The sequence below is a fragment of the Sorex fumeus genome, unplaced genomic scaffold, assembly GCF_029834395.1.
Source record: "Sorex fumeus unplaced genomic scaffold, SorFum_2.1 ptg000128l, whole genome shotgun sequence".
Taxonomy (NCBI): Eukaryota; Metazoa; Chordata; class Mammalia; order Eulipotyphla; family Soricidae; genus Sorex; species Sorex fumeus.
Window position 1 is genome coordinate 34,912,786 of NW_026606185.1, and position 15,896 is coordinate 34,928,681.

At 38.7% G+C, this 15,896-nt stretch overlaps 1 protein-coding gene and 1 pseudogene across 7 annotated transcripts in view; both read right to left on the reverse strand.

The window, feature by feature from the left end:
• Window positions 1-375: 375 nt before the first annotated feature.
• The window catches only part of TRAPPC8 (trafficking protein particle complex subunit 8), a 92,529-nt gene continuing 77,008 nt past the window's right edge, over window positions 376-15,896 (reverse strand). For all 7 annotated transcript variants that reach the window (XM_056137897.1, XM_056137896.1, XM_056137895.1 and 4 more), the window contains 4 exons: window positions 12,201-12,302; window positions 9,318-9,463; window positions 2,282-2,371; window positions 376-1,417 (listed from right to left, as the gene is read on the reverse strand). In XM_056137897.1, the coding sequence (XP_055993872.1) occupies window positions 1,183-1,417; window positions 2,282-2,371; window positions 9,318-9,463; window positions 12,201-12,302 (573 nt within the window). In that variant the 3' untranslated portion in view covers window positions 376-1,182. The remainder of the gene's footprint in view (window positions 1,418-2,281; window positions 2,372-9,317; window positions 9,464-12,200; window positions 12,303-15,896) is intronic.
• Window positions 14,016-15,086, reverse strand: LOC130045458 (Y-box-binding protein 1-like; annotated as a pseudogene).

Here is a 15,896-nt window from a genome sequence, read left to right on the forward strand (position 1 = left end):
ATCAACTATATAAGCAGCACTTTGCACAAACTTTACTTTTTCTCAGCTCAAGTCTAAATTACCTAGTCTGCAACAACTAGTGTCAGAGTTTGCAATGTGTTTTTATAATAGGATTGATATTCACTGATCTTTCCTCCAAGATATAAAAGGATTATCCAAATTTATAACCAAATATAGACACAAAGACATACTTAAGGACAAATTTCATTTGCTCATGTACAAGATACCCAGGATATAGAAATAAAGGAAACAAAGGCATTAAGAGTTTTTAAAGGAAATAAGTCTGGAATCTGCTATAATAATATGGTTGGTATTAATTTTAAAAAATATGCTTAGTCCTCAGATTTTTAAAAAAAGTGATATCCAGTAAATCTGTACAGTGAATAGCATGTCTTTATTCTATTTACATTTGTTATAAATATAATACATTTCTGAAAAGCTTATTTTTAATTAACTAGAGTAGATTTATATTTTGAACAGGTCAACTCAATTATTAAAGTTACATAATAAAGAATATGATAATTTAAATGACCAAGATCTCATATTGCGAAATAGTGCACTCTAGGCTGAGATGAATGAGGGGAGAAGGTGAAACTCCTTTCAAAACTATATTCAAAGCATCAGAAAAAATTTTTTGTCTTTTACAAACTTTTGTATAAGCCAATGGAATGACAAGATACTTAAGTATGATGACTTTATAAACCAAAGTTCAAAACTGATTTGAGAGAACAGTGTGAAGCGAGACAAGAAAATCTGTTACTTTACACTCTATAGAACTTCACAGTAAAGCTGGAATTTATAGACTAATGGCTTAATAGGAGTATTGCCAACAAGGCCTTTCTTTCCTCAAAATTATCTCTGTAAATTCGTTAAGCATTGATAAGCTGTAACAGCTGACTTAGACACTGGTTTTTAAGACGGGGCTTAATAAGGTGCATGGATATGTTGAAGTTCTGTATAATGAGCATGTAAATTATTTACCAGGATTTAAAGAAATACAAAAAAAAGAATGTTAAGCATTCTCAGTTCAACGTGCTTTACATCATCAACAAATTGACAAGTCAAAGTATTTTGCAGTGATCTGACACCAACCTCCATAATAAGTTAGGTATTTCAAATACTGCTGTAAAACCCATTTGGTAAAATAAACCAACGTAGATTTCAGTACAAATTTGCAAGCTGTCATTCATTATTGATAATGATTAGGGCAGGCATAGAATTCTGCTGACTTGTTTCAAACACCATAACTTGGTCTGATAACTTGGCAAACACCCTAGGAGTTCCAAGATTATAAACACCTGTATGGACAAAGCATGCTTTCAGCTGTAAACTACGAATCTCCTGGCTTTTAAGTTGAAGTTTGTATTGTGTTTGTCCAAGCCAAGTGAATGATCCATGGATTTCCAATGCTTCTGGGCTAAAGGAAGAGGAAAATCGTTAGTCTGGAGAACTATTTATTCATAAACTATTTTTCCCGATAACATATTTTTCATCTAGCAATTTATGAGGTCAATATATTAATAATGATTAAAGGCTACAGCTATTAATTAACCACTATCAACAGTTACTACTTTTTAGTACAACACACAGAGTAAATTATCCCTTTACTATTCACAACTGTAGCTAATAAATAAGAGAACTTGCAATCAAAACTTAGTTTTTAAACATTTGATCTAGACTGAAAAATAAATGTACTTTTTAAAATGTTTTAAAATGCTTGTAACACCGAAACTGTTAATAAGCATCTACCAAAAGAAATAAAATTCATTTAGAATACATATAATCACATAGAAAATGTATTAGGTATCCAGAGAGCTTACTCAAAATCTGTCTGGAGTGCTATAATACATAATTTTTCCAAGCTCCCTCCAAAATTTCTCAACTCACAAAACACTTCAAGTTCTTAGAGTATCAGCTATAAGAACACAGGGGTTGTCCTTTCTCAGGTATTATTTTATAATTAGAAGGAACCCCCTCCCCCAATTTTAAGCTACAAACTTGGCTTTTACTTTTAGTATTCTTTATAACAAACCTTTAAAAAGATTTTTTTGTGTGCCTAGCAAAAATCATTTTCTGTCTCTGGATAAGCTTTTCCTTTCCTTACGCTTGCTTTTCGGTTCTTTACCATTAAAGCTCTTTAGCTTTTCTGTAACATCAAAGGCAAAGATGAAGGGATTCCTGGGTAAACTACTTCCATTTGCATAACTTTAAAATATTAAACTGCCCTCAAGTCACTTTAAATCTTAAACACAAGATAATCTTGCACCAAACGAATCTTTACCTTGTTGTTTTATGCCGAAGATCAACGATCACATCAACATCAGCCTTTGAACAATTGGAAAGTAAAAGGGTAACTGGAACTAAACAAAGGCTATAGAAAAAAAAATTTTTTTAAAGGTTAGATGCTAATTTTCTTTTTAGCCAGCTTTCTAGAAAATAAGCTCTTTTGTTGTTTGTTTTAGGCCACAATCAACAATGCTCAGAAGCTACAGGAGTAGGAGTAGCTGTGCTCAGGGGTGCCACGGTTCAAACCGGGGTAGGCCATGTGTGACACAAATACCTTATCCCTGAACTGTACTTACTCTGACTTGAAAATAAACTAAGACTATGGAAAGGGGCTGGAGTGATAGTACAGTGGGTAGCTCATTTGCCTTGCACAGGGCTGACACAGGTTCGATTCCCAGGATGCTGTGTGGTTACCCAAGCACCACCAGGAGTGATCCCTCTGCGCAGAGCCAGAAGTAAGTCCTGGCTGAGCACCACCCAGTGTGGAGGACACCTAAAAAGAATATGTACTACACATAGCATAAGCCCTTAAAAACAAACTGACCGGGGAAAATAAGAATTTCAAAGTAACAAGACAAGGTATGTAAATAAAAAGTAAAATTTACATTACTCCAATGCTTGAATACTAAATAGCAAAATATATACAGATTTACAAAATCATTTTAGTTTCACTATAGCCAATCTCCCCCCCCCCCACCTTAAATTTTTATTAGTGAAACACCATGAGGTACAGCTGTAGACTTACAAATTTTTGTTCTTGGGTTTCAGTTATACAATGATCGAATACCCATCCCTCCACCAGTGCCCATTCTCCACCACCACCAGTCCCCAGTATCCCTCCTACCCCCCTTCCCCCCATCCCACCCTACCACTGTGGCAGGGCATTCCCTTTTGTTATCTCTCTCCTTTTGAGTGCTGTGACTTGCAAAAGAGACATCAGTGGCAATCTTGTTTGGACTATAGTCTACTCTCATCATGCATTTCCCATCCTAATCTTAAGAAATAAAGATTTCTTAATCTTTATTTCTTAAGAAATAAAGTGCTCCTAAGCAAGTTATTTCCCCAAAAAAAACCCCTAAAAGTAATTTTAATTAAGAAAGATCAAAAGAAGAAAAAACAAACCACAAAAATTCCAACAACTAATTTTCTTCATACTTACTAAAAACTGCTTTATTTGGGGAATTTGGGAGAGTGGGGCACTTAATTTTCTATCAAGTTTGCATCATCATGTTTTGGAGCATTATGAGAATTACATATACACAACAAATTATGAGGAAAGCCCTTTAGTAATCTAAATTTTGGCATCCTATCACGTTTAACTGAAACTCAGGAGAAAGAACAGACAGAAGAGGGCATATAAATAAATTGGTATAGATTTCAAATCAAAAACATTAATGAATCAACATTAACAACCTATGCACAAATGAAGTCACAAACGAAGTCTGATTATATTCTGTTAAAATCCAAATGCATAATTTATAGCTCAAAGCAAAAAAACTTGAGTTTTTTGCTATTCTGTTCTGTTTGATTATGAAATATGTGAATACTGGCCACATTAATATCTATGCTAAGAAGGAAAGTTGACATGGTGATAGGATTGGTGCTAGAACAATGTTCATTATAATATTAAACTCAACTATCAATAATTTTGTATATCTAGCCTAATAAAAGATTTAGAATTAAAACACGTTTATAAACAACTGGTTAGAAACTTGAAAACTTGAAAAAATGATGTTAAAGGATAGACCAGAGATGACTTCCCATGTTACAATGGGATGTGCAAACTGGTAAAACTACTATTTAAATACACTGTAAACACTGTCCTCCTGGTGTTCATCGATTTGCTCAAGTGGGCCCAGTAATGTCTCCATCATGAGACTTCTTGTTACTGTGTTTGGCATATTGAATACGTCACAGGTAGCTTGCCAGGCTTTGCCATGAGGACGAGATACTCTCGGTAATTTGTTGGGCTCTCTGAGAGGGGCAGAGGAATCGAACTTGGCTCAGCCAGCTCGCTGCATGCAAGGCAAATGCCCTACTGCTGTGCTATTGCTCCAGCCCATTTAAATACAAATTTTAATATTATTATGGTCTTAATTTTTGTTGAGCATTTTCTGTTATACTTCACAATGGAAGGGATTAATACTAATTAGCATCATTTACTTCATCAATTTGTTTTTCCTTCTCTAGTACTGGGGATCTAATCCAGGGCCTCATATATGTCAAGTAAGTACTCTACCACTGAGCTACATCCCTGGCTTTTTCCTATTTCTGATGTTAAACCCTTATGAGGTCCTAAAATTGCCTAGCACTCCTATGTGGTTTTTTTTTTCATTTTTTTTTATTATTAGTGAAACACCATGAGGTACAGTTGTAGATTTACAATTTTTCGTGTTTGGGTTTCGATTATACAATGATCAAATACTCATCCCTCCACCAGTGCCCATTTTCCACCACCATGGATAATATCCCTCCCACCCCCACTCCTATATGTTTTTCATCACTTATTTCTCTTTCCTTCAGCAGCTATCATCAATGTGACCTTAAAAAACTTCTTTATTTCAATGCAGTCTCTATAAGAATATCCATGACATTTTTAAAAGAAATTGACAAAACACTTCTGAAATTCACACGGAACAATAACCCCCCAGGAAGAGGTAAAGCAATCCTTGGGAGGCATCACCTTCCCCAACTTCAAACTGTACTACAAAGGGGTAGAAACTAAAACAGCATGGTATTGGAATAAAGACAGACACGCAAACTAGTTGAAATACAGCTGAATATCCTGAGATAGAGCCTCATATATATGATCACTTAATCTTTGATAAAGGAGCAAGAATATAAAGTGGAGCAAAAAAGCCTCTTTAACAAGTGGTGCTAGCAAAACTGGACAGCTACATTCAAAAATATGGACTCAGACCTCTATTCAACGCCATGCACAAAAGTCAGATCAAAATAGATTAAAGACCTTAACATCAGACCCAAATCCTTAAGGTACATGGAAGAAAATGTAGGCAAAATCCTCCACGATACTGAAACTGAATCTTTCTTCAAAGATGAAATGCCACTGATTAAGTGAAAGCAAAGATAAACAAACGGGACGACATTAAACTAAGAAGCTTCTGCACCTCAAAAGAAACGGTGACCAAGATACAAAGACAGCCTAGGGAATGGCTAAAACCAATGCTAAAGGCATTGGTTAAATTCTACAAGAAAAAAAATCAAACCCTATTAAAAAATAGGGCAAAGAAATGAACAGAAACATTCTCAAAAAAATTAATATGAAGCACATTAGATAGCACAGCGGTAGGGCGTTCGCCTTACACGCGGCCAACATGGCCGACCCGAGTTTGATTCCTCCGCCCCTCTCAGAGAGCCCGGCAAGCTACTGAGAGTATTCGATATGCCAGACACAGTAACAACAAAGTCTCCAATGGAGACGTTACTGGGCCCGCTCGAGCAAATCGACGATCAACGGGAGGGCCTTTACCTTTTACCTTTACCACATTAAAAAATGCTCTACATCACTAAGCATCAAGGAGATGCAAATCAAAATAACAATGAGATATCTCACACCACAGAGACTGGCACATATCCAAAAGAACAAAAGCAACCAATGCTAGCATGGATGTGGAAAGAGACTTTCCCTCATTGTTGGTGGGAATGCCGACTGGTTCAGCCTTTTTGGAAAACAATATGGACATTCCTCAAAAAACTAGAACTTGAGCTCCCATTTCCGGCTGGAGTGATAGCACAGCGGTAGGGCGTTCGCCTTACACACAGCCAACATGTCCGATCTGAGTTCAATTCCTCCGCCCCTCTTGGAGAGCCCGGCAAGCTACCGAGAGTATCTCGCCCGCACGGCAGAGCCTGGCAAGCTCCCCGTGATGTATTCGATATGCCAAACACAGTAACAACAAAGTCTCCAATGGAGACGTTACTGGGCCCGCTCGAGCAAATCGATGAACAACGGGAGGACAGTGACAGTGACAGAGCTCCCATTTGACTCAGCATTACCACTTCTGGGAATATAATTTGGGGGGCCAAAAACACATAGCAGAAACACCATCTGCACACCTATGTTCACTGCAGCACTATTCACAATAGCCGAAACAACCTGATTACCTGAGAACTGATGAATGGATAAAGAAACCATGGCATACTAAACAGCTGTTAGGGAAAATGAAGTCATGAAATTTACCTATAAATGTATGGACATGGAGAGTATCATGCTGAGTGAAATAAATCAGAAGGAGAGGGACAGATATAGAATGACTGCATTAATTTGTGGTATATAAAAATATATATATAGTAGAACAGGGAAAACAGGGGATAGGCGGACTGGTCAATGGTTGGAATCAACCACAAGTGTGTGTGGAGTGGAGGGTAGGTAAGATAGAAAAGAAACCAGTATGACAATAATAGCTGGGAATGATCACAGTGTATAAGAACTGAGTGTTAAAAGTAGGTAAAGGTATCAATATACATGATAACCTTTCAGTTTCTGCATTGCAAACCACAATGCTTAAAAAGGGAGGGAGTGAAAAGGAGGGTGAAGAAGGGGGGGGAGGGAAAGAGAGAGAACTGCTTGCCATGGAGGCAGGCTGGGAGTGGGGGTGTGGGGGGTGATGTGAGGGAAACTGGGGACACTGGTGCTGGGAAATGGACACTGGTGGAGGGATGGGTGTAACATTGTATAACTAAAACCTAATCATGAACAGCTTTGATAGGGTCTACCTCAGGGTGATTCAATAAAAATAAATAAATAAAAAACTTCTCTACCCTTTATTCTTTTATCTCTCAGATTAACATGGTTAATCTTGATCATATAAACATTCTCTAAAATACAGGCATTTTGCACTGTGGAAATTCACTGAAAAGTCTCCCTACTTTCTTCCCCCCATTTCCAACAGTAAAAAAGTCTCCTTTTCAGTCCAAAGTTAAATCCTGTATATCCTTGGTGTATAACTTTCCAACTATTAAGGATACCATTGCTCTCTGTATTTCTCAAATTTTCTCAAGACACACCACACCTTATTAAGAAACAACAACCTCAAAAGATAGTTTCTGTTCTTTTAGGAACTTTACTTTCCACCCATTCTCTTGCTATAGTGAATTTCCATGGCCCCCATATAGTAGTAACATTCTTCTCAAAAATTATGATCTTCCCTGCCACAGAGGTAGGGTGGGATGGGGGATGGGGGGTGGGAGGGATACTAAGACTGGTGATGGTGGAGAATGGGCACTGGTGGAGGGATGGGTATTAGATCACTGTATAACTGAAACCCAAGCACAAAAATTTGTAAGTCTACAACTGTACCTCATGGTGTTTCACTAAGAAAAATTTAAGGGAAAAAAAAATAAAACTCAAACGCACACACAAAAATAAATTATGATCTTGTTGCCAGCTCCAATAAACAACTTTTTGGTTCATTCATTATTCTGACCATTTGGTAGCACTTTAAACCCTCTTTCTCCTGAATGCTCCTACCTTAGCTTTGGAACTAACCACATCCTGACAGTCGTCTTTCTAAGCATCGATTTCTGAGGTTCATCACTTGGATGCCAGTGTCCTGCAGCATTCTCCTTTTGTTCCTTCCAACCTTTGCCCAATCCCTTGCAAGTGAGCACCATCAAAATCTGTAGCTTCAAATCACTTACAGAATAACCTAGAAGATTTCTCTCTGTATTTCACTTTTTGTTGTTTTGTTTTGTCCACTCAGTGGTGCTGAGGGCTTACTCCAGGCTCTGTGATCAAGGGAACAAAACTAGTTCTGGGGATTAAGCTTGGGTCAACCTCATGCACTGGACGGGCCTAAATCACTACATAATCTTGGGATCCTTAGTTGTTTCTTTGATTTGGAAGAGGAGGGAAGATGAATCATGAGTCACATCCAGTGGTGCTCAGGGTCAAGTCCTGGCTCTGCATTCAGGGATCACTTACGGTGGGCTTGGGGAACCCTATGGGGTCCCAGGGGTCAGCCACAGGCAAAGCAAATGCCTTAGCTGCTACACTATCTCTCCAGCCCTTCATTATTTTCTTACATATGCACATTACCAACATTTTGAAGTATCACCGATTCAAGATGATTTTTATAACACTACGTTTATAAAAAGTTATTAATGTAACTATAAAAAAATTCACCAAAATAGGGCATTTGCCCTGCACACGGCCGGACCCAGGTTCAATTCCCAGCATCCCATATGGTTCCCCGAGTACCGCCAGGAGTAATTCCTGAGTGCAGAGCCAGGAGTAATTCCTGAGCATCGTCGGGTATGACCCAAAGAGAAAAAAAAAAAATTCCCCAAAAGATTCTCACTTAAAAAATTTAATAAATCTTAAACTGACTAGATGTGAATTCTTTGGTGATCCTTTATTAATAGTCACCCCTTAAGTGTAGTTTCCAGGTCAAAACAAACAAACAAACACTGTCCTCCCATTGTTCACCGATTTGCTCGAGCAGGCCCAGTAACATCTCCATTTTGAGACTTGTTACTCTGTTTGGCATATGGGCGAGATACTCTTGGTAGCTTGCCGGGATCTCCGAGAGGGGTGGAGGAATCGAACCTGGCTCTCCCGGGCTGGCTGCACACAAAGCAAACACCCTACCACCGTGAAAAAATGAAATAAATATTTTGTTTTTGAGAGCCATTTTTTAAAAGCTGTTCTTTAAAAAATAAATATTAAGCGGGCATGGCACCTCAAGAACTGCTCGGGGGAGGGGGGGTTCTAGGGAGTCTCCCAGTAATTCTTGGTTGCCCAAGTCCTTTGGTGCTGGGATTACTAGGCACTCTAGCAGTGTTCAGGGTTGGCAGAGCTGTGTCTGTGATACCTGGGAGACCAGGTGGTATAAAGGATCACACCAGGGCTGGTTGCAAGGTCACTGGTATACTCTCTCCAGCTCCTTTATGGTAATTTCTGTTGATAATATTAATTCTGAATTTTCTCTTCAATATTTGGAATAATGTTATTGTCAAAATAAATCTGTGTTGGAGAAAAATTTTCATAACAAATTTAATAAACTTCAAACCTTTTTTGATGAAATGGATGATTAAAAGACTCAGGATAACGAAGACTCGTTTTAATGAGATTAGAAAGTTGCTCTGCTGATGGTCTTAAAGGAACTGCTGTGTGTTCTGGCCTGAAAAATCTCAACAGTTCCATTTCTGGAGGTTCCTGAGAAAATAAAAGTATTTGACAATAAAAGCACTGCCTTGCCACAATAAAGTCTACTATATTTACAAAGTTAAAACTAATAGATACAAAGTAAAAAATGAACAGGACCTTTTCTACAATTATTTAAACTAGCAGTTGGTATTATCTGCAATATAATCTAGGGTAAAGAAAGCAGAATCCCTGGACCCAGAAGAATAGCTCAGTGCTTTAACAGGTTTTGCCTTGCAAATACAAAAGTCATGAACTAGATTCCCACTGCTGTCACATGCAATGTGAGTCCTGGTGTCACAAGTGGTCTCCAGTCACAATGCATGTCAGGTCATGTGTGAGCACCACATCTAAAGGGATGTGACCCCAGCACAGCCAGGAAGTGCAACCTTTGGTGACTACCACAGTAACTCCCACTAAGCATTACAGCCAGAATGCGTATGAGTAGCACATTTAGAGTGGGACCCCCGATGAACATGTCCAAACAAAAACAAAGGAGCATGAACGTGTACAAACACAACAAAAGGAGCATTGTGCAACCATCACTGGAACTTCAACAATGAAAAAGACAATATGGTGAGGAATTTCTTTAAAATAGAAAACCAGAATCCAAAATTATTTATTCATGTCCTATTTAGTATGTGTTGGATGTAGACTTGAATTCTAGGACAACTATACATTATCTCCGTAAATTACTAACTTCCTCAGATGTAAAAGGGATTCATAATAATAATAATTTTTCAGACATTATATTAACTATCAAGTGGCAAAATTGGTTAGTATTTATACTGTAGAAATTGTGTAGCACTTATTTTAATAGTGTAAGATTTTAAATTGCCTTAAATTTATATTTTGGAAACATTTATTCTGTGCTATACATAGGTTAACATACTCATAAAAGTCTACCATGCTTGGTGTCAGGCATATTACAAACATTTATTTATTCTGGTTTTGGGCCCACATCTAGCAAGCTCTAAGGCTCCTCCCAGCTCTGTGCTCTGCTCCCTGCACACTAGAGAACCATGCAGTGCAAGGTTCAAATCCAGACCCCAGACATGAAATCACATACTCAGCCCGCTGACGACCTCAGAGCAGAGACATTTAAATATCACCAACTTAAACAATAAGAGGACACTCCAATTCTAGTATTATTATCTTCTTGCCTTAATTTTTTCTTTCATTTTCCTTCACTGTCCAGGGAATTTTTTATTTTTAATTGCCAGCCAGCAAGTTGGACTTTTAGTTATAGCATATATAGACAAACTCAACTCACCTCTTTTTTTTTTTTTTTTTTGGCTTTAGTGGCCTACCCCCAGTAATGCTCAGCGGTTGGCTCAGCTATCATTCCTAGCAGTGCTCAGGGGAGCATATGTGGTAACACAGGGATTGAACCTGGGTCTGCCACATATAGGACAAGCACCCTACCCTCTGTGCTATCTCTTCGACCCCTCACCTCTTCCTTTAACATAAAGTTTTACTGAAACACATTTATTTACAGTCTACGGATGCTCTGGACTCCAAAAAACAGAGATGAATAATTATGACAAAGACTTATAGCCAGCATAGTCTAAAATACTATTCTGCTTTTTTGAAGAAAAATTTACTGACCCTTGGCTTATATATCTATAAAGGCAGTAACTAAATTTGGTTTTGACTGAGAAGCCAGGGAGAAATTACTAGAAGCTTACTCTGGGAGAAGAAGACTTGAGACTGGGAGAGAGGTGGAGTTCTGTTACACTGGTTAAGCTCTATTTCTTCTAGACCTGAGTCCTGGCTTAACTGGAGTGTCCTCCAACTTGTGAAACTGAATGATCTATCCATTCATTATTCTCAGCTACATTTTGATAAAAAGTTCAAAAACAAGTTGTTTGAGATTTCTATATTATACTGAGTATGTAACTTTACCATATATCAGGAAGGAAGCATGTTCATTAAAAAATAAATAATAAAAACCTGAAGCTAATTTCCAGAGAATATTTAGACAAATTTATTTTCTGTCCCAGTTTAAGAGTAAAAACAAATATTTTCATAATCAGTGCTGAACAACTTGTACAGTAATATCACAAGGATGTGAATCTCACTTTTGACAATCCCATAAGAGAGGCAATTGAGTAGTATGCTAAGTTTTATCAAATTATACAAGTAATTTCATTAGGTTTCAATCTTAAGTGTCTTTAGACTCCAATAGCAATCTATAGCATGACAAAACCACTTATCTGCAAAGCTCAGCTAATCATAAAAAAATCTCAAAGTAACATAAAAAAATGAAAGACATGCAATGTACAATATAAAATGAGACTAAAACATAAGGAAATTCTATAAAAAACTACCTCACTTGATTTCTAAGTGATAGCCTAGTTCTTTAGTTGAGATGTTCCAAATTACCAATTTTATGCAATTTAGAAATAAAATAAGATTTTTATGCTATTGGTAGGGGAAAATTTTTTTCTTATTAAGTTTGGGGTACTAGTTAGTATCTTCATAAAACCTAACAGAGAAGTACCATTAGTAACAATTAAAATTTTGTCCACAGCAGGCTGCTGAGACCCAGAGTTCAATTCCAAGCCTGGTTCTACATGGCTGAGGGTGAATCCAGAAGCTCTGCTGCTTGGGATTTCGGGCATCACAACAAACAAGGTGTGTGATCTTTGGTGCACTGCAACCCAGTGTGTATGAACATCTCAATTATAACCAAACAACCACAAGAGAGGCAAGACACCACAAAGCCCAAAGCAAACTTTATCATTACCTGTTTCTGAGGATACGAAAAGGCTTCTTTTCCTATAGTGTGAAGAATAACATGATGCTGACCTTCCAAAATAAGCTGCTTACTGTCATCCACTACATAGGCCTAAAAATACAAAGCACAGAAATATTATCTGCAATAAATCCAAGTTACCAAAGGGAGGCCTTGGAAGATAGCCCAAGTCTTACGGCAAATGCCTACTACGTGGAAGGCACTGACCCTGATACTTGAAACTGCATTTTCCTCCAGGCAAACACCACAGCATAGCCCTGGTGGCCCCTGAGCACCACCCACCAGACCACATTCACCAGGCCCTCAGCAGGCTGAGCTCTACCACCCAGCAGCTCCAGGCCAGAGCACCGCTGAGTGTGGTCCCTGAAAACAATAAAGTAACCAAAGTGATAGTTGATGCAAAGTGGAAACAGTATGGCTATTATGGCTAATTATAAATACTCAAGATAGTACCATAATTTCTACTTACCTATTTATTCAGGCAATAAAGCATTTAAAAAAAAAAGCCATTGTTTTGACTCAATATAACACAACTGGCATAAATGTTAGAGATGGATCTTATAATATTTTCCAATTATCTCTAAAGCATTTAGAAAACTAGTATAAAAGATCTGTGCCACAGCTTTCTTCTTTACTGAACTGTTAATAAACAAAAGTTTTACATATATATATGTATACATATAATTTCTTCTGAAATGCCCTAAGGCTTATCAGACAGAATAAATTCAAGCTAGTATAATAAATCCTGCAGGTCAAGTCCTAGGTGAATCTAAATTAAGGTGCATATGCTTTAAAAAAAAAAAAAGTGGGTAGTTTTTTTCACCTCTGTGGTTAGAGGAAATAATTTATTTCAACATTTATTCTAGCATAAAGCAATTTTGAATTGCTTCGGTTGACAATATAATCTGTAAATGGCTCTGCAAATGAACTATTATTGTCAATTATGCAAATACAAAGGCTTAAAATTTTTTGACAAGCTGAATTTTTATACCATTACATTCAGACATGAAATTAGCCACAGTTCTATAAAATTAGTCACAGTTCGACACAAGTTTCTAAATGTTTACTTTCAATGCCTGAATTTACTTTATCTAACTCATGGCTACCATAGAACTCACTTAGAAGAGGGCGGCACTGAGGACTTGCTCAGCATCTCACTCCAGAACTTTAATGTTTTTGAAGCTTTTGTTCATTTAGTGGGTCAATTTATTTTTATTTTTATTTTTTTGCTTTTTGGGTCACACCTGGCGATGCAAAGGGGTTACTCCTGGCTCTGCACTCAGGGGACCATATGGGATGCTGGGAATCGAACCCGGGTCAGCCACATGCAAGGCAAATGCCCTACCCACTATGCTATCTCTCCAGCCCCAATTTTTTTTTTAATTTTAAGACCTTTATTAACAGGTGCTTGCAGTTTGTTGACTTTTTTGAAAAAAAAAAAATCAAGCCATAAACTTTTTATTACAAATTAAAAATGAGGTTCTTAAAAATCTCAACTTGACCAGATATGAAACAATTTAAAAACCTTTAAAGGTGTATTGAGAAAAACCAGGCTCCTTTTTTTTTTCTTTTTCTAAAACACGCTTGTCATTACCAAAAAGAGACGTCTTTAGGTAAAAAATAATAAAAACACCATGCTGCATAAATAATGCAGATAGTTCTGGTTATCTGGTCAATGGGCAAAAAGCAAGCACTTAAGGTCTTCAGCTCCAATCTTTTGTTCATGTCTTATTGCTGGAATTTCATATTCATATCTTCTTGTTGGATGACTAAACCGGATGATGGTAAAGATGTGTAAGCCAGCATTTACTCAGCCCTGCCCTGCTCATTCTCAGCTGGTGGATCGGCTGCTTTTGTCTCTATGTCATCTTGTGGTTTAGGGTTTTTTGGAAGTCTGCATCGGTAACTGAAGTTGCGGCGGTAACGACATTGAGGTGGCTGCTGACCTTGAGTCTCATTTCCTTGATTTTCTTTACCTTCTTCATTGCTGTCCTCTCTAGGCTGTCTTTGGCGAGGAGGCCCCCTGCGAAATCGTGGTCTATACCTTCTTCTCCTGCACCCTGGTTGTCAGCACCCTTCATCACTTCTCCCTGCACAGGAGGCTTGGAATACTGTGGTCGACGCCCATAGGGTCTCCGCATGTAATAAGGTGGGAACCGTCACCTGAGGTAGGGCCTGTGTTGTTGGGTCTGGCCTTCGAGAGCACTCTTCAATCCCTCATTCTTTTCCCCACTCTCCCTATTCTGGTAATTCTGCTGCTAACTGCATGGAGGACCCCTGTGACGTGGATAGCGTCTATAATGGTTACGATCTGCTGCGTTTTTACTGCCTTGCACTGGAACTCCACCAGGGCCTGTAACATTTGCTGCCTCTGCACCCTTTTCTCCTTCAACAACATCAAACTCCATAGTCTCTCCATCTCCTTCAGCTGCCTCTGCACCCTTTTCTCCTTCAACAACATCAAACTCCACAGCCTCTCCATCTCCTACACTGCGAAGGTACTTCCTGGGGTTATTCTTCTTTATGGCAGTCTGGTGTACAAATACATCTTCCTTGGTGTCATTCCTGTTGATGAAACCATATCCGTTCCTTACAATGAACCATTTTACTGTTCCCAAAACCTTCGTTGCGATGACCTTCTTGTCCCCTGCGGCGGGCGCCACTCCCTGCGCCGTTGCCCATGGTGCCGGGCTTGATGTCGGCACTGAAAGGCAGGGGTGGCGGGTGGCTGCTGGGTCTCGGCCTCACTGCTCATGGTTGCGGTGATGGTGACTGGGGCCGGCTGCAGCAGCTGCGGCTCCTCCCAGGGTGTGATGGTAACTAGACCCGCAGCGGTGGTGGGGCTGCTCAGGGCTTTCTGGGGTCCGCTCTCCTTTCCCGCTACCGATTGAACTTAGTGGGTCAATTTTGAATCAGAGCCATATTAAGGATATCTGCTAGGCACCGTCTCAAGTGAGTAAATTATAAATTTATTCATATACACCCCAGAAAAGAAGAAAATAAAACACCTCCCGGAGCAACTTTTAATTGGGAAAGAATGAACAGATAAAAAATACGGAGACCTGTCATACTATTTTGCAAGTCCCATAAAATCAAGCAAAAAGTGTTCCAGTTAAGGTTAAGGCTCCGCCTTTGATCCATAGCACTGCCTCAAGCACCACTGGGAGTGAACCCTGAGCAGGAGAGCCAGGAGTAGCAACTGAGGGGTGATCCAAAAGAAAGAATAAAAGTCACCAAAAGCCATCTTATAACCCACGACAATCCTAGATACTCAAAAGCTGTCTTTCTTTCTGTCTTGGTTTTGGGCCACACATCTGTGTGCTCAAGGCTTATTCCTGACGGAGTTTGGGGGACTGCATGTGGTTGCAGGGATCAAAGAGGTTTCGGCAAAGTGCAAGCAAGAACATTACCCTTTGTAATATCGCTCTGGCTCCACAAAGGCTGCTTTTTAAGACAAACCCATTTTTGGGTTAAGAATGGGTATAATATTCTCCTTTTCCCCCTGCCTCCCCACACACAGAACTGTTTTTGCTCTTGGTTTTCACCTACATTCTATTTTATTCAAATGCACCTACATTATATTAAACTCAAGTGCTACGCTACCTACATACCTCACTCCACAACTTAATAATGCCTTTTTAAAGTTTTTGTTTATTCAATGGATCAGCTTCAAATCAGAGCCCTTTT